This window comes from Manis pentadactyla, chromosome 4, assembly GCF_030020395.1.
Source record: "Manis pentadactyla isolate mManPen7 chromosome 4, mManPen7.hap1, whole genome shotgun sequence".
NCBI classification, from domain to species: Eukaryota; Metazoa; Chordata; class Mammalia; order Pholidota; family Manidae; genus Manis; species Manis pentadactyla.
This window is the reverse complement of record NC_080022.1, coordinates 147,003,109-147,029,882: the sequence shown is the minus strand read 5'-3', so window position 1 is coordinate 147,029,882 and position 26,774 is coordinate 147,003,109. Positions and strand designations below refer to the sequence as shown.

The window sequence follows — 26,774 nt, the reverse complement described above, 5'->3', positions numbered from 1 at the left end:
AAGGGACACAGTTGGGAGGTTTCTGGAATGTCAGGAATGTTTACAGCTCTAGGTACAATTTAAATGGGCACACTGAGTCTGTGGAAGAAAATTCACTGAGATATACACTTAATATTTGTATATTTTTCAACATTTTTTGAAAAAATTCCCACCTATCCCCAATTTAAAACGGTATGGGTTCTTTAACATGCCAATACAAACACATATATTTCACCTACCTTCGTAGACTGCATTCCAGTATAAGATAATTTCTTGATAGCCACCACTTCATTGGTGCGCACATCTCGTGCCTAAAAAAGACAGAAGAGCATTGTAAAAATTATCAGATTAAATCTGGGAAATCATTTCTCGGAGAATAAAAGTATTTATAAACTACCATGTCAAAAAAGATATCAAAACTGCTTTTAAAGAACATTAAAAAATAACTCAATAGATACAAAAAACATCAAATTATCAAGGAGCTGGTACTTTAGAAATAAAAATAATGAATGTTCATCTTTGAATGAGCTAGTTGAGAGGAAAAATATAGAAAGTTGAATAGAACTGTCAACAAACAAAAAAATGACTAGTACATACAAGTCTATGCTAGGCCTATAAACTTCAAAATTTCAATGAAATGGACAATTCTCTAGGAAAGAACTACTAAAATTGATCTAGAGAAGAACATTTGAGTAAAACAGTGGTGGCAGACTGAAAAGAATACTAATCGTCTTTAAAATAGTTGTGAGTGGAAAAGTTTCACCAGGGAACTTCCCAGGATAAAAGGGGAGAAAAAAGGAAAGCTATCCCATTAATTTTATGGAGGCAGTCTAACCCAGCAACTAAACCCTCACCAGCAGCACAAAATAGAAACTTAGGTACCAATTTGACTTATAAATTTAGACAAGGGAACTCAAAATAAAATTTTAAAATCAAATATTACAGGGCATTAAAACAATATTTCACTTGGAAAAATACATTACCACAGAAATGCAAAATTTTGATACAGGAAAACATTTCAGAATTTGCCATATGTTTTTACAAATCAAAGGGGAAAAATATATACTTATATATGTAAATGCTTAATAAATGCTGAAAATGCCGAAAAGGCCCAACTCCAAATGTATTCAATGCAGGGAAGACCAAACTCTTAGAAAACCCACACGGGAAAGGTAATTCCTCAACATGATAAACTATTAACTAGAATTACGACAAGACAGCTAAAATGCTACCACAATTAGTATTTACCACTGTTCTGGAAATTTTGATAAAAAAATAAAAGCATAACAGAAACATAAAAGTTAACTCTTTAGAAACTAAGAGCCAAGTTCTCATTACATGTTTAAAAAAAAAAGATTATATATAAAGAGGGCACAAGAGGATAGCTGCAAAATATTTCAAATGAGTTCAGTAAAAAGGGTTAATAATCTCTAGTCATCTGTGGAAGAATTCATCTTCAATTCAGTCTTTAATGAATTCCCAAAGATAAAATGTTTTAAATTTAAAATTAGATTATGGTGATAGCTACAAAATTCTAACTTACTAAAAATCTATGCAATGCACACTTAAAATTGGTGGACTTAGAGTATGGAATTTAAATCTCAAAAAAACTGTTAAAAAATTACACAAGCACATATGTCAATTACACCTAAATAGAGTTCCTTAAAATATATATATATATATTTTTAAGTGGGTTCTGGGAACAACTAATGACATTCCAATTTCAATTACTGGCAGACTGGTTAATGAAAACATGCACCACTTACCATAATGGCTGAGGTGGATCTATCCGCATAAAATCTTGAATATGAATTTATTTTTCCAAAATGTTCTCTACTCATCTATTTGTGAGTCCCTTGATTTTAGTCAATAGGTCTAACCAGCTATATTCTTTTCTAACAGTTTTAATGAGATACAATTTACATACCACACATTTCACCCATTTGAATGTGTGTAATTCTATAGCTTTTAGTACACTGACAGATACAGGGCAATACTGATTGATATGACAGATACATGCAATTTACTGATAACTACAATTTTAGAACGTTCATTACCTCAAAAAGAAGCTCCAAATTGTTTCATTTAAAAATGATTAAAATGGTAAATTTTATATTATGTGTATCTTACCTCAAATTTTTTCCCAATTAAAAAAAAAAGAAACAAAACCCCACACCCTTTAGCTATCACTCTCCTATCCCTTTTCCTCACCCCTTCAGCCCTAAGGAACAACTAACCTACTTTCTGTGTCTCTGGAGATTTGCCCATTCTGTACACTTTGGAACCATATAATATACAGTCTTTTGTGACTGGCTTCTTTCACTTAGTATAATTTTTCAAGACTTGTGACAAGTGAATGTTGAGCATCTTTTCATGTGCTTTTTGGTCATTTGTACATCTTTGGAGAAATGTCAATTCAGATCCTTTGCACATTTAAAAATTGGGTTGCCTTTTTATTATTGAGTTGTAAGAGTTCTTTATATGTTCTAGACACAAGTCCCTTAGCAGACATATGATTTCAAATAATTTCTCTTATTCTGTTGGTTGTCTTTGCACTGTTTTGAAGCATAGAAGTTTTACATTTTGATCAAATCCAATACCTATGTTTTTCTTTTGTTCATGCTTTTATTGTCATTTCTGAGAATCCTTTGACAAAACCAAGGTCATGCAGTTTTACCCTAAGAGTTTTATAGTTGTAACTGTTATATTTAGGTCTTTGATACAATTTAATGTTCATATATGGTAAGAGGTAAGGGTCCAATTTCATTGTTTTGCTAAAGAGCTACCTTTCTAATTAGCACAAGATAAAGTTCAAAAGTGGGTATACTGAATGCAGTGTAGTATCCTGGAGTAGATTCCAGAACAGAAAAGAGCACACAGACTGGGAAAATCTGAATAAAGTATGTAGTTTAGTTAATAGTATCCGTGTATCAATGTTGATTTCTTAGTTTTGATTAAGGTGCTGTGCTTATGAAACTTATAAACTTTAAAGGATTTGGGTGAAGATTATAGGGTAAAACTTTACTATTATTGCAAAATCTGCAAATCTAGTCTTACTTTAAAACAGTACATTAAAGTCATGGTAATTTATTAAAATCCAAACTCATTAGATTACATTAAAATTAAATCAGATTAAGATGAGATTACTTTTGCCTATCACACACACACACACAAAAAAAAAACCCACAGAAAAATATTTAATGTCCACAGTCATGTTTCTCTCTCCCTTCAGGATTACAAATTGTGCTTACTCATCATGTTTTATACATCTCCTCTAATCTGGAACAATTTGCTCAACCCTTCCTTGTCTTTTATAACACTGGCAGTTGCTGAGACTACACAGCAGCACTTACCTTACTAAATTTGTGTTTGTCTGAAGCTTTTACAAGATTAGATTCTGGTTACACATCTCTGGCTGAAATACTACACGAGTTATATTGTATCCTTTTCAGGGTATCATATCTGGACACATACAATGTCTGTTCATCACTGGTTACTAATTTTCATTACCCACTCAAGGTATTTGACTGTTTCTTTCCAATGTATATAGTTATACCCCTGTTTCCTACTTTGTATCTAACAAGCAATCCGTGCAGAGATACTTTTAAACTATATAAATACCCTGCTCATCAAACTTTCCCCCGAGGTTTAGCAACCACTGAAGATTCTACCCAAAACAATCTTTGCAATGATTGCTGCAATCTTCAAAATGCTGGTTTTTCCCAACTCTACCATTCCCTTCACATGTATCAGTCAGCATTCTATTATAAAGAAAAGCCCTCCCTTTCCAACTATCTATCCATCCTTCATCTATCATGGAAATTAGGAATTCCTATTTTATTCAATGGGTTATAATCAATAGATGTTTATGTTGATGCTCAAATTGTTCCAGATCTGGCCAGTGGGAGCACCTTCAAGCTGGTTCTAGCATCCTCTTGAAAGGGCCCCCTTTTTTTTAAAGCACTTTTTAACCTTCTGGTACAAGATATTCTAGAGCTTATCTTTAATGATCCTTGTCCCCACAATAGAATGAACCATTACTCCAAGAGCTCTTGATCCATGTAGTGAGGAATTCAAGATCTGAGTGCTAAGTGTGCTTGTTGCTACTGGGATATCAATGCAACTAGAATCTTACAGAAGAGAGAGCTAGGAAATATATATGTCATACAATTAGTTCATATTAATGCCACAAATTCCTATCCAATACCTGTCTAGTCCCACATGGTTCTTCCTTACTTTTGCCAATTTCCTATTTCTATCATTCTTTCAGTTAGGATCTGACTCCAAATGACATCAAAATTACTCACTGCTCAATCTTGAATCACACAGTTTCAGAACTGTCATACCCATACCAATATGAAACAAATTTACTGAGAAGAGTTCAAGATTTTCTTGCAGTTTCCTCTTCCCAAGGAGACAGAGGGTATAAAGTTAAAATACTGTGTATGAAAGTTACTCATATTAGTTTTGGTTTTTACTCCAATGTGGTTATAGCCCAAATACAGTTGGATTCATAGTTCCTGCTTACCTTTTCATGACTCCCCCCATACATAATGACTTAATTTTAACTTTTAACTATATAGAATATTTATTATCAAAAGAGGTAAAACAAGTTATCATTGTGTCCTCTATCTACTTCTTTCTAGTACCCACAGTATCACTATTCTGTATCTTGAATTGTTGTTGTATGGCATATAACTTGTCTAATTTCATCGACTTATACATTTAATATATCTGTATTTACTGTATACAAATTATACTTAATAAAGTAAGTCAATTTAAAAACACTACTGACACACATTGAAGGGCTACATGACAGGGATTTTTTCAACAGGGTTCTCTTATTGGGCCCATTTCTAAGAGTCTATATATTTTTTTCCTTTATTATTCTATATTTCTCCACATTAGTATTAAGGAGAACAACAGGAGAAGTGTACATTCAGACAAAACTGTAGCACAGAAAAAAGGTTGTTTATGAAATACCTGTTTCTGAGTGCCTCTTCCCTTATTCTGTGTCCAACTCAGAAATCAACAAACATAACCTACACCACACACACACATAAAGCATGTGTACACAAAAATATTCTGAAGGATGTTTATCTAAATTTTAACAGCAGCTCTCCTTGGGTAGGAAGATTACAGAGGGGATTTCTACTACCTTATTTTTACCTCTAATTTACAAATGGGAAATAAATAAAAAGTTCAAATTGTTACAAATTTGGAACACATTTTCTCTAAGGAAATAATATTTCAAATTGTTGTTTTATTCTTAAGGTACCCATTAAAACTAAAAAAGCTAAATCTGTAATACTACCAAAATATTAAACATCTATACAAAACTTGTTGCTGAGGGAAAAAAAGCAGTCTTAATAGGAAGAAATAATGAATGAATAATAATGAAATGTGTGTACGGGACTTTACGTAAGTCAGTATTTTGCAATATTTGAATCAATAGCAATGTAAGTCATAAAACTGCTAAAGTAGTGTAAACAACATGGAAATTAAAGCAGAATATCTTTCCCATTTTTTTCAATAATCTAAGAAGCTCAATAAATAAAATGATCTTTTCATATACACCTAATGCAAGTGACTGTAAAATAGACTATTGCCTATATCTCTTTGTATTACAGATTTTTGCTCTTCCAGGACTGGATATTAAATAAACGCTGGTCACTGACATTAAGCCTTTAACACTTACAGAGTACACTGCTCCAAAGCTCCCATGGCCAACTTCTCTGAGATCTGTGAAGTGCTTCTCTGGATCTTCTTTGAAGAAGAGTTCTGCAGTTTCAGGGTCCTTCAGGCCCTCTGTTGGGATAGTTGACAGCATCCTGCTGGGCAATCAGCTGTCTGATTCTAATGGTATAGCGCTAGCCCAATCCTTGGTTCATCCGTATGAATGAAGCCACTTTGGCATAAACTATTGTAGAGAAATAAGAAAAGAAAAAAGGAAAAGCAAAAGTTGCTAAGAATAATTAGTATAACATCATTTTCTGACTACATATATAAAATTATCTTAGACGTGGAATTTCACTGAAAAGAAGTGTTGCCTACTAGGGCAGGAGTCTTAAACCCGGCTCATCATCACAATCACCTACGCTGCTTTAAAAAAAAAAAGATTCCCACTATACATAGTATGTAAGTACATACTATACATACACTTCTAAAACTTAGATAAATCTTTATGTCCTGGAAGGCTTTCTGTATCAGTACTTAAAGATTTATCTAACTCTGATGCAATAAGCTCATCAGCAAAAGAGGTAAATATAGTAGGAAGACCATTAAAAACATGCCCAACAACTCAAAATGTACCCATAATATGTTTCTGACAACAGGAAGATTCCCACCTATTAATGACCTTCAAATGCAAGAAAATAAGGCAATAGATTTAATTTGGTAAATTAAATCAGTAAGATTTCTTTTCCTTTCAGATACCACATGGCAGTGTTTAATCAACTTTAACACAGACATTCCTAAGAAAACTGAAATGCGAGAAAATAATGAATTTAACATAGACAGATAACTGTTTCCTTCATAACCTGATTCACATTAAAATATGGCCTCATCAAATCTGCTTCCTTACATAAGTAGATACACTACAGAATTCCTGGTGGTTCTGATAGCAGTTCCTTTATATCAGATTACCAAATTTTAAAAATGACTGCCATAAATGAGAGGCTTCAGAACCTGGTTCTAGAATGACACTGCTTACATAGGAATTCTGGCAACAATTATTTACCAGCTATGAATTTGGGTAGCCTCATTTTCCAAATCTATAAAATGAAAGAAATAACCTACCTCCTAGGGTAGCTGTGAGGGTTAAATGAATTGATAAATGTTAAGTACAGACTAGTACTCAGGAACAACGAGCAGTACATTAAATGTTAGTTATCATGACCTCCTTAAATGTACCAATTAAAATGAAAAACTCCAAAATTGATTTCATTAAACTCATAAGGGAAAATAAAGCTCTAGCCAGTTTTTTCCATGTCCAAAGCATATTTTTTAAATTTTTAAATGTTTAAAATTTTTTTAAATTTCAGAAATTTTTTAAACTAAAGAAAAATTCTTAAGTCTGTCTCATTTTTAGTGAAGTCAACTGAACCAATTATAATGCTTGCTATTAAACTTCTAACTACATAAAACATATTTACATATCTTTTGCTCCTCCCTAAATTAATACTACATTGCAGTAAAAACTCAAATCATTAGTTTGTATTCCTTTTCTAACATATTTTCAAAGCTGCCCCATATTCTACACTTTTACCAATCTCTCTGCTCTGGAAGTTAGTTCCCTGGAACAGAGCTTCAATTACAATTCTTCCAAGAATATGTGACCACAGGAAAGTCACTTAACTTATCACTTCTAAAATGAGGAGACTGAAATAAATTCTATATAAACTCTTACTATTCGATTAATATACCTGTGACAAACAAAAAGCCTTCTATGTTACTTAAGAGCTTATTTAAGAACTCTGAATTATCAAATTATAGTACCTTTATTACAAGCATTATTTTACATAAAAATTTGTAAGTACCTGAATGATTTGCATCCTCTTTTCTATGTGCCTAAGAAACTCCCATTCAAAATCTTTCAAAATTTAGATTAAAGGTAATGTTTGTGAAGTTTTAATTTCAGTAGGACGAGCTGGTCACTGTCCCTTCATGCTCCAAAACATCCTTCAGCATTTACTACACCACAAGTATCCCTCTGCTTTAGACAAGTAGGCACAGTGTGACTCATTCATCTTTACATTACCTTTGTACATCCTACACACTACCTCTTACAGTTAATATACAGATATTTGTTGGACTAAATGATTACTTAATTCTTCTTCCTACAGCCCCTTAAAAGAAATTTAAGAAATTTTGCTCAAATTTGAGAAAAATAAAATAGAATGTTTTTAAAACTACAACACAAACTCTGATTAGGAGACTATCCAAACACCTTTTAGCAAATTTTTTTAATCCACAAAAGACTAACTCATTAAAAAATTTCTATGTCAAAAAATTTGAGTCAAACACAACAACAGAAACATCCACATTAAGGGTTAATATTCCTCAACTATATATACATATCATTCAAATCATTCACAAAGTACCGAATCCAACAATATATAAATGGCCAAAGGATATCAATATTCCATAAGCAGGTAATATAAACAATTGGACAGAGAAGTCAAAACCTGAAATATAATGGGTGTGGTCATGAGTTTTCTGATTCCGCTTTCCTCTATCTCCTGGCTTTGACCAAAGAGTTGCCTGAGTAACTATTTTGATAGTGCTGATGACAAGAAAACCCTTAAAAGGAATCCTGCTCTTCTGTCCCAAAGGGGACCCTGTGATCTTCAGGTTGTGAGGAAATATGCCGTTTTTCCCCTTTTCTTTTTTTCTGAGCCACAGACATGCAGTGCCAAAGGAACAGAACAGCCCTGTGAGAAAAACCTCACTCTCAGGCCAGGAAAGCTAGGAAACAGGGTCTCTGTCATTCACAAAGGATGAGGGGAACTGTCATTGTGTTTTTTCTCATTTTCTCTCTTCCTTCTGCACTTTAAGCAAGAACAGTCCCAGTTATGGGGGAGCTGTACAAGGCAGAAGTCTAAACGCGTCTGTGTCTTTCTGATCAAAGTAACTGGGAAAAGGCCACTGGAAACTGAAGATTATGGAGGAAATCATGGAGAAGAAAACAACTGGAAAAGACAACCCCATTCTGGGTATGAAGTAATACAAATAACAACTTGCGTTTGTTGAAAATAGACTCTGAAAGTATAGCAAAGACTATGAGAAAGAGAACTAATAATGGATGACATATACTACTGCCTAAGTCCTAGGCTATCACTGAGAGACATAGCACAGGGCAAATGCAAAGAGCTCGGAAAGTTTTGAAAACAGAACTAGTATTAGAAGCACCACATACAGAAAGTGAGACAGAACATGTCATCTAAAACAAACAAATCATGATTGGACTAACACCAGTAAGAATGGCTAGCATTGAAAATACTAAGAACAATAAATGCTGGTGAGGATGCAGAGAAAGGGGAGCCCTCGTACACTGCTGGTTGAATGAAAGCTAGTTCAACCATTATGGAAAGCAATATGGAGGTTCTTCAAAAAACTAAAAATAGAAATACCATTTGACGCGGGAATCCACTCCTTGGAGTTTACCCAAAGAATGCAAGTTCTCAGATTGAAAAAGACATATGCACCCCTAAGTTTATCGCAGCACTTTTTTACAATACCGAGGATATTGAAGCAACCTAAGTGTCCATCCGTAGATGAATGGATAAAGAAGATGGGGTACATATATACAATGCAATACTACTTAGCCATAAGAAATGAATCGTACCATTTAGGCAACATGGATGGAGATGGAAGACATTATGCTAAGTGAAATAAGCCAGGCGGAGAAAGACAAATGAAAAATGATTTCCCTCATTTGTGGAGGATAACAGTGAAGCAAAACAGAAGGAACAAAATAGTAGCAGAATCAGAGAGTCCAAGAAGGAACTAGTGGTTACCGAAGCAGAGGGGTGTGAGGGGAAGGGAGAAGGGGACAGAGGGGTATTATGTTTAGTACACATGGCGTGGGGGATCACGGGGAGAACAGTGTACCACAGAGAAGGCACATAGTGGATCTGTGGCATCTTGCTGCCCTGATGGACAGCGACTGCATGGGGGTATGGGTGAGGACTTGATAATATGGGTAAATGTAGTAACCACATTGGTTTTTCATGTGAAACCTTCATAAGGTTGTATATCAATCATACCTTACTGAAAATTAAAAGTAAGTAAGTAAACAAATGAAACAAATCAACCTTCTTGAGAAGACGCAAACAGGACTCAGAAATGACAATATCATATTCAAAATGGCCAGAATAAAATTCAAACTTTACTCCACATGCTGAAACAAACAACACACACACACACACACACACACACACACACAACCGCACAATGTGACAAATTATCAAGGGGAAGAAAGGACAGATGTTTATTTTGAGATGCCTCATGCTGGAAATATACAAAGACTTTAAAGCAGCTGTTATAAGCATAGTAAATGTGCTATTGGTTAGCACTCTTGAAAAACCTGGAAAGGCAAGTTCTTAGCAGAAAAATACAAACTATAAGAGAAGATCCACATGGGAAAATTTAGGACTGAAAAATATAATTAAAAGAAATTGCATGGGCTCAACCACTGAACAGAGATGATAGAAGAGTCTGTAAACTTGAAGATAATAAAGCAATAGAAATTACCTACACTGAAGAAAAGAGAGGAAAAAACATTGGAGAAAATGAATACATCCTTAGAAACTTGTGGGACAGTATCAATTTGTCTAAATTTCACATTATAGGAGTTATATAAAGGAAAAGAAAATTTAATTATTTTAGAGAAAACAATTCTTACTAAAAGAAGAAAAGATCACAGATTTGACAGAAACATAAATTTAGAGATTCAAGACGCTCAGCAAGTCCCAAACAGAGCAAAATCAAAGAGTTTAGGTCTGAGAAGGCCTAAACTCAAAATCAGTAACAAACAGTCAGGCCTGATAAGGCCTAAACATGTCATAATGCTGAAAACCAAAGATAAACTAAAATTTGAATGATTACAGATTTCTCATGAAATACAATGGAGGCCACAGAATGTGGAATAATATCTTTAAAGTGAGGAAAGAAAAGAACTGCCAACCCAGAGGAGAATCCTTTATCTAAGCAAAAGTCCTGTGGAATGAATGCAAAAAAAGTAGAGAGAGAGAGAGAGAGAGAGAGAGAGACAAAGACACAGATGATGGAAAGCTAAGAGAATTTGACCTCCATTAGGGAAATGTGAAATATTAAACAACAGAAAGCTAAAGGCTATATTAATACCAGACAAAATATTCAGAGCTTCAGAGCTATGAAAATTACAAGGAGTAAAGAGGGACCTTACATAATGTTATGAGTCCATTCATCAAATTCTAAATGTACACTCACCTGACAAAAGAGCTTCAAATTACAGGAAGGAAAAATTGATACAACTGAAAAGAGAAAAGTCTGTAACTCGAACACCACCACCATAGACCAACACCACCAACCAACAGGACCGAATGACATTCAGGTATGTCACCTGGCCACAACACAACGGGCATTCTTTTCAAGTGTGCATTATGACATTCACTGTGACATCATACCTTGGGCCATAAAACTAATCTTAACAAGTGAAAAATTTCAATTCATACAAAACATTTTCTGATAAGAGGGTAATAAACTTAAAATCAGTAACAAAACAGTCAAAAGCAAAACAACCTCAAGTTTGGAAATTGCATACACATCTAAGTAACCCATGGGTCAATAAAGATATTTCAAGGGAAAAGAGAAAATAATATGAATTGTGTGAAAATAAAAATATAACATCAAGTTTACAGGATTCTTACTCAGAAATTAAGGCACTAAACCATAGTAGGAAAAAACTCCAATGAATAATCTAAGCTCCCGTCTTAAAATCTAGTCAGAGAAAAGCAAACAAAACCAAAACTAAATATAGAAGGACATACCAAAGACAGAATAGAAATCAATGAAACTAAACGACAAAATCAGGAAAATCAAAGCTAGTTTTTTGCAGAGAAACAAAAGTGAGTACAAGTGAAAGAACGCTGCCAAAGGGGAGGGGTGTGGGAGGGCGGGTGGGAGGGAGGGAGAAGGGGATTGAGGGGTATTATGTTTAGTACACATGGCGTGGGGGATCACGGGGAGAACAGTGTACCACAGAGAAGGCACATAGTGGATCTGTGGCATCTTGCTGCCCTGATGGACAGCGACTGCATGGGGGTATGGGTGAGGACTTGATAATATGGGTAAATGTAGTAACCACATTGGTTTTTCATGTGAAACCTTCATAAGGTTGTATATCAATCATACCTTACTGAAAATTAAAAGTAAGTAAGTAAAGAAATAAAACAAATCAACCTTCTTGAGAAGATGCAAACATGACTCAGAAATGACAATATCATATCCAAATGGCCAGAATAAAATTCAAACTTTACTCCACATGCTGAAACAAACAACACTCACACACACACACACACACACACACACACACACACACACACACACACACAACCGCACAATGTGACAAATTATCAAGGGGAAGAAAGGACAGATGTTTATTTTGAGATGCCTCATGCTGGAATTATCATACAAAGAGTTTAAAGCAGCTGTTATAAGCATAGTAAATGTACTATTGGTTAGCACTCTTGAAAAACCTGGAAAGACAAGTTCTTAGCAGAAAAATACAAACTATAAGAGAAGATCCACATGGGAAAATTTAGGACTGAAAAATATAATTAAAAGAAATTGCATGGGCTCAACCACTGAACAGAGATGATAGAAGAGTCTGTAAACTTGAAGATAATAAAGCAATAGAAATTACCTACAGTGAGGAAAAGAGAGGAAAAAACATTGGGGAAAATGAATACATCCTTAGAAACTTGTGGGACAGTATCAATTTGTCTAAATTTCACATTATAGGAGTTATATAAAGGAAAAGAAAATTTAATCATTTTAGAGAAAACAATTCTTACTAAAAGAAGAAAAGATCACAGATTTGACAGAAACATAAATTTAGAGATTCAAGACGCTCAGCAAGTCCCAAACAGAGCAAATTCAAAGAGTTTAGGTCTGAGAAGGCCTAAACTCAAAATCAGTAACAAACAGTCAGGCCTGATAAGGCCTAAACATGTCATAATGCTGAAAATCAAAGATAAACTAAAATTTGAATGATTACAGATTTCTCATGAAATACAATGGAGGCCACAGAATGTGGAATAATATCTTTCAAGTGAGGAAAGAAAAGAACTGCCAACCCAGAAGAGAATCCTTTATCTAAGCAAAAGTCTTGTGGAATGAAAGCAAAAAAAGTAGAGAGAGAGAGAGAGAGAGAGAGAGAGAGAGAGAGAGAGAGAGAGAGACAAAGACACAGATGATGGAAAGCTAAGAGAATCTCACCTCCATTAGGGAAATGTGAAATATTAAACAAAAGAAAGCTAAAGGCTATATTAATACCAGACAAAATATTCAGAGCTTCAGAGCTATGAAAATTACAAGGAGTAAAGAGGGACCTTACAAAATGTTATGAGTCCATTCATCAAATTCTAAATGTACACTCACCTGACAAAAGAGCTTCAAATTACAGGAAGGAAAAATTGATACAACTGAAAAGAGAAAAGTCTGTAACTCGAACACCACCACCATAGACCAACACCACCAACCAACAGGACCGAATGACATTCAGGTATGTCACCTGGCCACAACACAACGGGCATTCTTTTCAAGTGTGCATTATGACAGTCACTGTGACATCATACCTTGGGCCATAAAACTAATCTTAACAAGTGAGAAATTTCAATTCATACAACACATTTTCTGATAAGAGGGTAATAAACTTAAAATCAGTAACAAAACAGTCAAAAGCAAAACAACCTCAAGTTTGGAAATTGCATACACTACTATGTAACCCATGGGTCAATAAAGATATTTCAAGGGAAAAGAGAAAATAATATGAATTGTGTGAAAATAAAAATATAACATCAAGTTTACAGGATTCTTACTCAGAAATTAAGGCACTAAACCATAGTAGAAAAAAACTCCAATGAATAACCTAAGCTCCCGTCTTAAAATCTAGTTAGAGAAAACGAAACAAACTCAAAACTAAATATAGAAGGACATACAAAAGACAGAATAGAAATCAATGAATCTAAACGACAAAATCAGAAAAATCAAAGCTAGTTTTCTGCAGAGAAACAAAAGTCAGTACAACTGAAAGAACGCTGCCAAAGGGGAGGGGTGTGGGAGGGCGGGTGGGAGGGAGGGAGAAGGGGATTGAGGGGTATTATGTTTAGTACACATGGCGTGGGGGATCACGGGGAGAACAGTGTACCACAGAGAAGGCACATAGTGGATCTGTGGCATCTTGCTGCCCTGATGGACAGCGACTGCATGGGGGTATGGGTGAGGACTTGATAATATGGGTAAATGTAGTAACCACATTGGTTTTTCATGTGAAACCTTCATAAGGTTGTATATCAATCATACCTTACTGAAAATTAAAAGTAAGTAAGTAAAGAAATAAAACAAATCAACCTTCTTGAGAAGATGCAAACATGACTCAGAAATGACAATATCATATTCAAAATGGCCAGAATAAAATTCAAACTTTACTCCACATGCTGAAACAAACAACACACACACACACACACACACACACACAACCGCACAATGTGACAAATTATCAAGGGGAAGAAAGGACAGATGTTTATTTTGAGATGCCTCATGCTGGAATTATCATACAAAGACTTTAAAGCAGCTGTTATAAGCATAGTAAATGTGCTATTGGTTAGCACTCTTGAAAAACCTGGAAAGACAAGTTCTTAGCAGAAAAATACAAACTATAAGAGAAGATCCACATGGGAAAATTTAGGACTGAAAAATATAATTAAAAGAAATTGCATGGGCTCAACCACTGAACAGAGATGATAGAAGAGTCTGTAAACTTGAAGATAATAAAGCAATAGAAATTACCTACACTGAAGAAAAGAGAGGAAAAAAACATTGGAGAAAATGAATACATCCTTAGAAACTTGTGGGACAGTATCAATTTGTCTAAATTTCACATTACAGGTGTTATATAAAGGAAAAGAAAATTTAATTATTTTAGAGAAAACAATTCTTACTAAAAGCAGAAAAGATCACAGATTTGACAAAAACATAAATTTAGAGATTCAAGACACTCAGCAAGTCCCAAACAGAGCAAATTCAAAGAGTTTAGGTCTGAGAAGGCCTAAACTCAAAATCAGTAACAAACAGTCAGGCCTGATAAGGCCTAAACATGTCATAATGCTGAAAACCAAAGATAAACTAAAATTTGAATGATTACAGATTTCTCATGAAATACAATGGAGGCCACAGAATGTGGAATAATATCTTTAAAGTGAGGAAAGAAAAGAACGGCCAACCCAGAAGAGAATCCTTTATCTAAACAAAAGTCTTGTGGAATGAATGCGAAAAAAGTAGAGAGAGAGAGAGAGAGAGAGAGAGAGAGAAAGACACAGATGATGGAAAGCTAAGAGAATCTCACCTCCATTAAGGGAAATGTGAAATATTAAACAAAAGAAAGCTAAAGGCTATATTAATACCAGACAAAATATTCAGAGCTTCAGAGCTATGAAAATTACAAGGAGTAAAGAGGGACATTACATAATGTTAAGAGTCCATTCATCAAATTCTAAATGTACACTCACCTGACAAAAGAGCTTCAAATTACAGGAAGGAAAAATTGATACAACTGAAAAGAGAAAAGTCTATAACTCGAACACCACCACCATAGACCAACACCACCAACCAACAGGACCGAATGACATTCAGGTATGTCACCTGGCCACAACACAACGGGCATTCTTTTCAAGTGTGCATTATGACATTCACTGTGACATCATACCTTGGGCCATAAAACTAATCTTAACAAGTGAAAAATTTCAATTCATACAACACATTTTCTGATAAGAGGGTAATAAACTTAAAATCAGTAACAAAACAGTCAAAAGCAAAACAACCTCAAGTTTGGAAATTGCATACACTACTAAGTAACCCATGGGTCAATAAAGATATTTCAAGGGAAAAGAGAAAATAATATGAATTGTGTGAAAATAAAAATATAACATCAAGTTTACAGGATTCTTACTCAGAAATTAAGGCACTAAACCATAGTAGAAAAAAACTCCAATGAATAACCTAAGCTCTGGTCTTAAAATCTAGTAAGAGAAAAGCAAACAAACTCAAAACTAAATATAGAAGGACATACAAAAGACAGAATAGAAATCAATGAATCTAAACGACAAAATCAGAAAAATCAAAGCTAGTTTTCTGCAGAGAAACAAAAGTCAGTACAACTGAAAGAACGCTGCCAAAGGGGAGGGGTGTGGGAGGGCGGGTGGGAGGGAGGGAGAAGGGGATTGAGGGGTATTATGTTTAGTACACATGGCGTGGGGGATCACGGGGAGAATAGTGTACCACAGAGAAGGCACATAGTGGATCTGTGGCATCTTGCTGCCCTGATGGACAGCGACTGCATGGGGGTATGGGTGAGGACTTGATAATATGGGTAAATGTAGTAACCACATTGGTTTTTCATGTGAAACCTTCATAAGATTGTATATCAATCATACCTTACTGAAAATTAAAAGTAAGTAAGTAAAGAAATAAAACAAATCAACCTTCTTGAGAAGACGCAAACAGGACTCAGAAATGACAATATCATATTCAAAATGGCCAGAATAAAATTCAAACTTTACTCCACATGCTGAAACAAACAACACACACACACACACACACACACACACACAACCGCACAATGTGACAAATTATCAAGGGGAAGAAAGGACAGATGTTTATTTTGAGATGCCTCATGCTGGAATTATCATACAAAGACTTTAAAGCAGCTGTTATAAGCATAGTAAATGTGCTATTGGTTAGCACTCTTGAAAAACCTGGAAAGACAAGTTCTTAGCAGAAAAATACAAACTATAAGAGAAGAAACACATGGGAAAACTTAGGACTGAAAAATATAATTAAAAGAAATTGCATGGGCTCAACCACTGAACAGAGATGATAGAAGAGTCTGTAAACTTGAAGATAATAAAGCAATAGAAATTACCTACCCTGAAGAAAAGAGAGGCAAAACATTGGAGAAAATGAATACATCCTTAGAAACTTGTGGGACAGTATCAATTTGTCTAAATTTCACATTATAGGTGTTATATAAAGGAAAAGAAAATTTAATTATTTTAGAGAAAACAATTCTTACTAAAAGCAGAAAAGATCACAGATTTGACAAAAACATAAATTTAGAGATTCAAGACACTCAGCAAGTCCCAAACAGAGCAAATTCAAAGAGTTTAGGTCTGAGAAGGCCTAAACTCAAAATCAGTAACAAACAGTCAGGCCTGATAAGGCCTAAACATGTCATAATGCTGAAAACCAAAGATAAACTAAAATTTGAATGATTACAGATTTCTCATGAAATACAATGGAGGCCACAGAATGTGGAATAATATCTTTAAAGTGAGGAAAGAAAAGAACGGCCAACCCAGAAGAGAATCCTTTATCTAAGCAAAAGTCTTGTGGAATGAATGCGAAAAAAGTAGAGAGAGAGAGAGAGAGAGAGAGAGAGAGAGACAAAGACACAGATGATGGAAAGCTAAGAGAATCTGACCTCCATTAAGGGAAATGTGAAATACTAAACAAAAGAAAGCTAAAGGCTATATCAATACCAGACAAAATATTCAGAGCTTCAGAGCTATGAAAATTAAAGGAGTAAAGAGGGACATTACATAATGTTATGAGTCCATTCATCAAATTCTAAATGTACACTCACCTGACAAAAGAGCTCCAAATTACATGAAGGAAAAATTGATACAACTGAAAAGAGAAAAGTCTGTAACTCGAACACCACCACCATAGACCAACACCACCAACCAATAGGACCGAATGACATTCAGGTATGTCACCTGGCCACAACACAACGGGCATTCATTTCAAGTGTGCATTATGACATTCACTGTGACATCATACCTTGGGCCATAAAACTAATCTTAACAAGTGAGAAATTTCAATTCATACAAAACATTTTCTGATAAGAGGGTAATAAACTTAAAATCAGTAACAAAACAGTCAAAAGCAAAACAACCTCAAGTTTGGAAATTGCATACACTTCTAAGTAACCCATGGGTCAATAAAGATATTTCAAGGGAAAAGAGAAAATAATATGAATTGTTTGAAAATAAAAATATAACATCAAGTTTACAGGATTCTTACTCAGAAATTAAGGCACTAAGCCATAGTAGAAAAAAACTCCAATGAATAATGAATAATCTAAGCTCCCGTCTTAAAATCTAGTAAGAGAAAAGCAAACAAAACCAAAACTAAATATAGAAGGACATACAAAAGACAGAATAGAAATCAATGAAACTAAACGACAAAATCAGTAAAATCAAAGCTAGGTTTTTGCAGAGAAACAAAAGTCAGTACAACTGAAAGAACGCTGCCAAAGGGGAGGGGTGTGGGAGGGCGGGTGGGAGGGAGGGAGAAGGGGATTGAGGGGTATTATGTTTAGTACACATGGCGTGGGGGATCACGGGGAGAACAGTGTACCACAGAGAAGGCACATAGTGGATCTGTGGCATCTTGCTGCCCTGATGGACAGCGACTGCATGGGGGTATGGGTGAGGACTTGATAATATGGGTAAATGTAGTAACCACATTGGTTTTTCATGTGAAACCTTCATAAGGTTGTATATCAATCATAACTTACTGAAAATTAAAAGTATAAGTAAAGAAATAAAACAAATCAACCTTCTTGAGAAGATGCAAACATGACTCAGAAATGACAATATCATATTCAAAATGGCCAGAATAAAATTCAAACTTTACTCCACATGCTGAAACAAACAACACACACACACACACACACACACACAACCGCACAATGTGACAAATTATCAAGGGGAAGAAAGGACAGATGTTTATTTTGAGATGCCTCATGCTGGAATAATCATAAAAAGACTTTAAAGCAGCTGTTATAAGCAAAGTAAATGTGCTATTGGTTAGCACTCTTGAAAAACCTGGAAAGACAAGTTCTTAGCAGAAAAATACAAACTATAAGAGAAGATCCACATGGGAAAATTTAGGACTGAAAAATATAATTAAAAGAAATTGCGTGGGCTCAACCACTGAACAGAGATGATAGAAGAGTCTGTAAACTTGAAGATAATAAAGCAATAGAAATTACCTACACTGAAGAAAAGAGAGGAAAAAAACATTGGAGAAAATGAATACATCCTTAGAAACTTGTGGGACAGTATCAATTTGTCTAAATTTCACATTACAGGTGTTATATAAAGGAAAAGAAAATTTAATTATTTTAGAGAAAACAATTCTTACTAAAAGCAGAAAAGATCACAGATTTGACAAAAACATAAATTTAGAGATTCAAGACACTCAGCAAGTCCCAAACAGAGCAAATTCAAAGAGTTTAGGTCTGAGAAGGCCTAAACTCAAAATCAGTAACAAACAGTCAGGCCTGATAAGGCCTAAACATGTCATAATGCTGAAAACCAAAGATAAACTAAAATTTGAATGATTACAGATTTCTCATGAAATACAATGGAGGCCACAGAATGTGGAATAATATCTTTAAAGTGAGGAAAGAAAAGAACGGCCAACCCAGAAGAGAATCCTTTATCTAAACAAAAGTCTTGTGGAATGAATGCGAAAAAAGTAGAGAGAGAGAGAGAGAGAGAGAGAGAGACAAAGACACAGATGATGGAAAGCTAAGAGAATCTCACCTCCATTAAGGGAAATGTGAAATATTAAACAAAAGAAAGCTAAAGGCTATATCAATACCAGACAAAATATTCAGAGCTTCAGAGCTATGAAAATTACAAGGAGTAAAGAGGGACATTACATAATGTTAAGAGTCCATTCATCAAATTCTAAATGTACACTCACCTGACAAAAGAGCTTCAAATTACAGGAAGGAAAAATTGATACAACTGAAAAGAGAAAAGTCTATAACTCGAACACCACCACCATAGACCAACACCACCAACCAACAGGACCGAATGACATTCAGGTATGTCACCTGGCCACAACACAACGGGCATTCTTTTCAAGTGTGCATTATGACATTCACTGTGACATCATACCTTGGGCCATAAAACTAATCTTAACAAGTGAGAAATTTCAATTCATACAAAACATTTTCTGATAAGAGGGTAATAAACTTAAAATCAGTAACAAAACAGTCAAAAGCAAAACAACCTCAAGTTTGGAAATTGCATACACTTCTAAGTAACCCATGGGTCAATAAAGATATTTCAAGGGAAAAGAGAAAATAATATGAATTGTGTGAAAATAAAAATATACCATCAAGTTTACAGGATTCTTACTCAGAAATTAAGGCACTAAACCATAGTAGAAAAAAACTCCAATGAATAATCTAAGCTCCCGTCTTAAAATCTAGTAAGAGAAAAGCAAACAAAACCAAATCTAAATATAGAAGGACATACGAAAGACAGAATAGAAATCAATGAAACTAAACGACAAAATCAGTAAAATCAAAGCTAGTTTTTTGCAGAGAAACAAAAGTCAGTACAACTGAAACAACGCTGCCAAAGGGGAGGGGTGTGGGAGGGCGGGTGGGAGGGAGGGAGAAGGGGATTGAGGGGTATTATGTTTAGTACACATGGCGTGGGGGATCACGGGGAGAACAGTGTACCACAGAGAAGGCACATAGTGGATCTGTGGCATCTTGCTGCCCTGATGGACAGCGACTGCATGGGGGTATGGGTGAGGACTTGATAATATGGGTAAATGTAGTAACCACATTGGTTTTTCATGTGAAACCTTCATAAGATTGTATATCAATCATACCTTACTGAAAATTAAAAGTAAGTAAATAAAGAAATAAAACAAATCAACCTTCTTGAGAAGATGCAAACATGACTCAGAAATGACAATATCATATTCAAAATGGCCAGAATAAAATTCAAACTTTACTCCACATGCTGAAACAAACAACACACACACACACACACACACACACACACACACACACACATACACACACAACCGCACAATGTGACAAATTATCAAGGGGAAGAAAGGACAGATGTTTATTTTGAGATGCCTCATGCTGGAATTATCATACAAAGACTTTAAAGCAGCTGTTATAAGCATAGTAAATGTGCTATTGGTTAGCACTCTTGAAAAACCTGGAAAGACAAGTTCTTAGCAGAAAAATACAAACTATAAGAGAAGATCCACATGGGAAAATTTAGGACTGAAAAATATAATTAAAAGAAATTGCATGGGCTCAACCACTGAACAGAGATGATAGAAGAGTCTGTAAACTTGAAGATAATAAAGCAATAGAAATTACCTACCCTGAAGAAAAGAGAGGCAAAACATTGGAGAAAATGAATACATCCTTAGAAACTTGTGGGACAGTATCAATTTGTCTAAATTTCACATTACAGGTGTTATATAAAGCAAAAGAAAATTTAATTATTTTAGAGAAAACAATTCTTACTAAAAGCAGAAAAGATCACAGATTTGACAAAAACATAAATTTAGATATTCAAGACACTCAGCAAGTCCCAAACAGAGCAAATTCAAAGAGTTTAGGTCTGAGAAGGCCTAAACTCAAAATCAGTAACAAACAGTCAGGTCTGATAAGGCTTTAACATGTCATAATGCTGAAAACCAAAGATAAACTAAAATTTGAATGATTACAGATTTCTCATGAAATACAATGGAGGCCACAGAATGTGGAATAATATCTTTAAAGTGAGGAAAGGAAAGAACTGCCAACCCAGAAGAGAATCCCTAATCTAAGCCAAAGTCTTGTGGAATGAATGCAAAAAAAGTAGAGAGAGAGAGAGAGAGAGAGAGAGAGAGAGAGAGAGACAAAGACACAGATGATGGAAAGCTAAGAGAATCTGACCTCCATTAAGGGAAATGTGAAATACTAAACAAAATAAAGCTAAAGGCTATATCAATACCAGACAAAATATTCAGAGCTTCAGAGCTATGAAAATTAAAGGAGTAAAGAGGGACATTACATAATGTTATGAGTCCATTCATCAAATTCTAAATGTACACTCACCTGACAAAAGAGTTCCAAATTACATGAAGGAAAAATTGATACAACTGAAAAGAGAAAAGTCTGTAACTCGAACACCACCACCATAGACCAACACCACCAACCAACAGGACCGAATGACATTCAGGTATGTAACCTGGCCACAACACAACGGGCATTCTTTTCAATTGTGCATTATGACATTCACTGTGACATCATACCTTGGGCCATAAAACTAATCTTAACAAGTGAGAAATTTCAATTCATACAAAACATTTTCTGATAAGAGGGTAATAAACTTAAAATCAGTAACAAAACAGTCAAAAGCAAAACAACCTCAAGTTTGGAAATTGCATACACTTCTAAGTAACCCATGGGTCAATAAAGATATTTCAAGGGAAAAGAGAAAATAATATGAATTGTGTGAAAATAAAAATATAACATCAAGTTTACAGGATTCTTACTCAGAAATTAAGGCCCTAAACCATAGTAGAAAAAAACTCCAATGAATAATCTGAGCTCCCGTCTTAAAATCTAGTAAGAGAAAAGCAAACAAAACCAAATCTAAATATAGAAGGACATACGAAAGACAGAATAGAAATCAATGAAACTAAACGACAAAATCAGTAAATCAAAGCTAGTTTTATGCAGAGAAACAAAGGTCAGTACAACTGAAAGAACGCTGCCAAAGGGGAGGGGTGTGGGAGGGCGGGTGGGAGGGAGGGAGTAGGGGATTGAGTGGTATTATGCTTAGTACACATGGTGTGGGGGATCACGGGGAGAACAGTGTACCACAGAGAAGGCACATAGTGGATCTGTGGCATCTTGCTGCCCTGATGGACAGCGACTGCATGGGGGTATGGGTGAGGACTTGATAATATGGGTAAATGTAGTAACCACATTGGTTTTTCATGTGAAACCTTCATAAGGTTGTATATCAATCATACCTTACTGAAAATTAAAAGTAAGTAAGTAAAGAAATAAAACAAATCAACCTTCTTGAGAAGATGCAAACATGACTCAGAAATGACAATATCATATTCAAAATGGCCAGAAGAAAATTCAAACTTTAGTCCACATGGTGAAACAAACAACACACACATACACACAACTGGAAAATGTGACAAATTAGCAGGGGAAGAATGGACAGATGCCTATTTTGAGATGCCTCATGCTGGAATTATCATATAAAGACTTTAAAGCAGCTGTTATAAGCATAGTACATGCGCTAATGGTTAACACTCTTGAAAAAACTGGAAAGACTTAAGTTCTTAGCAGAAAAATACAAACTATAAAAACAGATTGACATGGAAAAATTTAGAACTGAAAAATGTAATTAAAAGAAAGTGCATGGGCTCAACCCCTGAAAAGAAATGATAGAACAGTCTGTAAACCTGAAGATAAGAAAGCAATAGAAATTATCTAGACTGAAGAAAAGAGAGGAAAAAGCATTGGAGAAAATGAATACATCCTTAGAAACTTGTGGGACAGTATCAATTTGTCTAAATTTCACATTATAGGTGTTATACAAAGGAAAATAAAATTTAATTATTTTAGAGAAAACAATTCTTACTGAAAACTGAAAAGATCACAGATTTGAGAAAAACATAAATTTAGAGATTCAAGATGCTCAGCTAACCCCAAACAGCAATTTCAAAGAGTTTAGGTCTGAGAAGGCCTCAACTCAAAATCAGTAACGAACAGTTAGGCCTTATAAGGCCTATGTCATGATGCTGAAAACCAAAGATAAACTAAAATTTGAATGATTACAGATTTCTCATGAAATACAACGGAGGCCACAGAATGTGGAATAATATCTTTAAAGGGAGGAAAGAAAAGAACTGCCAACCCAGAAGAGAATCCTTCATCTAAGCAAAAGTCTTGTGGAATGAATTTAAAAAGAAAAAATAGAGAGAGAGAGAGAGAGAGACAAAGACACAGACACAGATGATGGAATCTAACAGAATCTGACCTCCTTCAAGGGAAATGTGAAATATTAAACAAAAGAAAGCTAAAGGCTATATTAATACCAGACAAAATATTCAGAGCTTCAGAGCTATGAAAATTACAAGGAGTAAAGAGGGACATTACATAATTTTATGATTCCATTCATCAAATTCTAAATGTACACTCACCTGACAAAAGAGCTTCAAATTACAGGAAGGAAAAATTGATACAACTGAAAAGAGAAAAGTCTGTAACTCGAACACCACCACCATAGACCAACACCACCAACCAACAGGACCGAATGACATTCAGGTATGTCACCTGGCCACAACACAACGGGCATTCTTTTCAAGTGTGCATTATGACATTCACTATGACATCATACCTTGGGCCATAAAACTAATCTTAACAAGTGAAAAATTTCAATTCATACAAAACATTTTCTGATAAGAGGGTAATAAACTTAAAATCAGTAACAAAACAGTCAAAAGCAAAACAACCTCAAGTTTGGAAATTGCATACACTTCTAAGTAACCCATGGGTCAATAAAGATATTTCAAGGGAAAAGAGAAAATAATATGAATTGTGTGAAAATAAAAATATAACATAAAATTTACAGGATTCTTACTCAGAAATTAAGGCACTAAGTCATAGTAGAAAAAGACTCGAAAGAACAATCCAAGCTCCCATCTTAAAATCTAGAAAGAGAAAAGCAAATAAAACCAAAACTAAATATAGAAGGACATACTAAAGACAGAATAGAAATCAATGAAAGTAAACAACAAAATCAGTAAAATGAAAGCTAGTTTTTTGCAGAGAAACAAAAGTCAGTACAACTGAAAGAACGGTGCCAAGCTAACCAAAGAAAACAAGAGCAAATTTCCCAAAAGAGGGGATATTACTATATCCCTAAAGACATTAAAAGGATACGGAAATACAATGAACACCTCTAAACTCCTAAATTTGACAAAATAGCTGAAATGGGCAAATTACTTGGTTGTGCTAGTTATTAACTACCAGAACTCACTCAAGAAGAAATAGAAAGCTGCGTCCTGCACCCGGTTGACAAACCGTAGCGGCTCAGGCTCAGACTGCAAAGAAGCACTGGCTTCTACTGCCTGTGCCCATCAGCACGGCCCTCAGTGCACTGCTGCAAAAAGGAACAAGGCCAGCCCCACAGTGACAGCAGGGGTGTCTGCGGCTGGAGGCGAGCAGGGGGCATGGGAAGCACGGCAGTGCAGGCTGGAGAGCTGGCCGAGCGGAGCGGGGAAGCCATCATTGCGCGGTGCAGCGTCCTCAGAGGGGGCCACTCTCAACACTGCCAATGGAGCGGTGAGGCCGATGGTACCCAGCACACCTCTAGTGGACTTCCTGATTGCAGCTGAAGGATTCCATATCTATATTCCCAGATGTATTGACTGGATACTGCTGCACCATGCTGGCTTTGAGGCCGTGAACGCACATGTAATTCAGCTCATCTCCCTAGCTGCCCATCAATTCATCTCAGATACTGCCCATGATGCCCTGCAACAACACAAAATGAAAGGCACAGCCTCTGGCACCTCCCAAAGCAAAGGCAAAGGCCGCAAGTACATTTAACTATGGAAGACTTGACCCTGGCCCTCAGTGAGTATGACATCAGTGTAAAGAAGCTACACTACTGACAGGATTGGTTTAAAGATGGTGGCAGGAGAGGTGAGACAGAGGCTTCCTCCCAAAACCACATATAGTATGAACATATAATGCAACTAATCCTGAAAGAGCAACAGGAAAGAAGAATCTCTAGGAATGAAAAAATATTGAGAGAACTGTGTGACCAATCCAAACAGAATAATGTTCGTATAGGGGTACCAGAGGAAGAAGAGAAATAAAAAAGGGAAAGTGTCTTTGAGGGGGTAATTGCTGAAAACATCCCCAATCTGGGGATAGTGATAGTCTCTCAGGCAATGGAGGTGCACAGTTCTCACAACACAAGGGACCCAAGGAAGACAACACCAAGACATATAATAATTAAAACGGCAAAGATCAAGGATAAGGACAGACTATCAAAAGCAGCCAAAGAGACTAAAAAGATCACATGCAAAGGAAAACCCATCAGGCTATCATCAGAACTTCTCAGCAGAAACCTTACAGGCCAGAAGGGAGTGGCAGGATACATTTAACGCAATGAAGCGGTAGGAGGGGGCTAGGCCTCTGGTCCCTTCCATCCGACTGCCAACGTGGATAAAAGGGCCTCTCTGCTCACAGAGTGGGAGCAGAACAGAAACAAGCAGACAAGCCCCTGCTGCTAACTAAAGGCCTCCAGGGCCCCCACTGGAGACCGTCTCAGAGGCCAGGCCTGCCATGAAGTCTGAGGAGGGAGGGAGGAGGGAGGGGTAGCAGAGGAGGATCACAGGAGGCAGCCAGGGAGGGGGTCCAGAAAGGAAGGTCTGGAGTCAGCAAAGGCAGCAGAGAAAGAGCAGGGCAGCCAAGGGAAGAAATAAAAGCTGTAGGGAGTGTTGGGGCCGCCAAAGGGAATAGGAAGGGAGTTTTACAAATATATCAGGGGGAAGAAATCCTTGAGAGCCTCCTGGCCCATTAATAAATGAGAAGGGAAATAAAATTAATGATGATGATAAAAATGGCTGAGCTGCTGAAGTGCTTTGTAAAATTGGTCTTTAACAAGGAAAAGAAAAAAAATCCAAGGGATGGGCAATTAGAAAGGGACAGAAGCCTTGTTAATATAGTTGATGAAAGGTAGGAAAGAGAATACTTAGAACAATTGGATAATGCCTACCCAGTCCAAATCACCATGTCCGGATAGAGGCCTTAGGGGCTGAGGGGACTAAACCCTTGGCAGGTATTTTAATTTATATGTATGTATATATATTTTTTGAGGAGGGAGGCAGAATCAGTGAAAATCCAAGAGCTTGGGGCCAAAGAGGGAGCGCAAAGGACGCCATATGTCAAGCTCGAGCTCGCGCACTAGGCCTGGCGCCTTGCGTTGCACGTGTTGTCATTTGACCCCCTGGCGGCCCTGTGTGGTTCCCTGATGAACACATTTTACAGGCAAGGAAATGGAGCCTCTGAGTTCATGTGGCTCTTCAAGATTATTCAGCTAGCAAACGGTGGTGGCAGAATTTGAACCCATGTCTTTCTGATTCCAAAGAAGATTCCTTTCCCTTCCACCAGCTGCTTC

At 35.9% G+C, this 26,774-nt stretch overlaps 1 protein-coding gene and 1 pseudogene across 1 annotated transcript in view; one reads left to right on the top strand and one right to left on the bottom strand.

Annotated features, from left to right (window-relative positions):
• The window catches only part of LOC130683243 (serine/threonine-protein kinase TAO1-like), a 126,036-nt gene that overhangs the window by 52,046 nt on the left and 47,216 nt on the right, over nucleotides 1-26,774 (bottom strand). Inside the window, 2 exon segments of the mRNA XM_057499501.1 lie at nucleotides 219-290; nucleotides 5,678-5,899. Coding sequence (XP_057355484.1) covers nucleotides 219-290; nucleotides 5,678-5,809 — 204 coding nt within the window. The 5' untranslated portion in view covers nucleotides 5,810-5,899.
• Nucleotides 24,817-25,260, top strand: LOC130683242 (transcription initiation factor TFIID subunit 10-like; annotated as a pseudogene).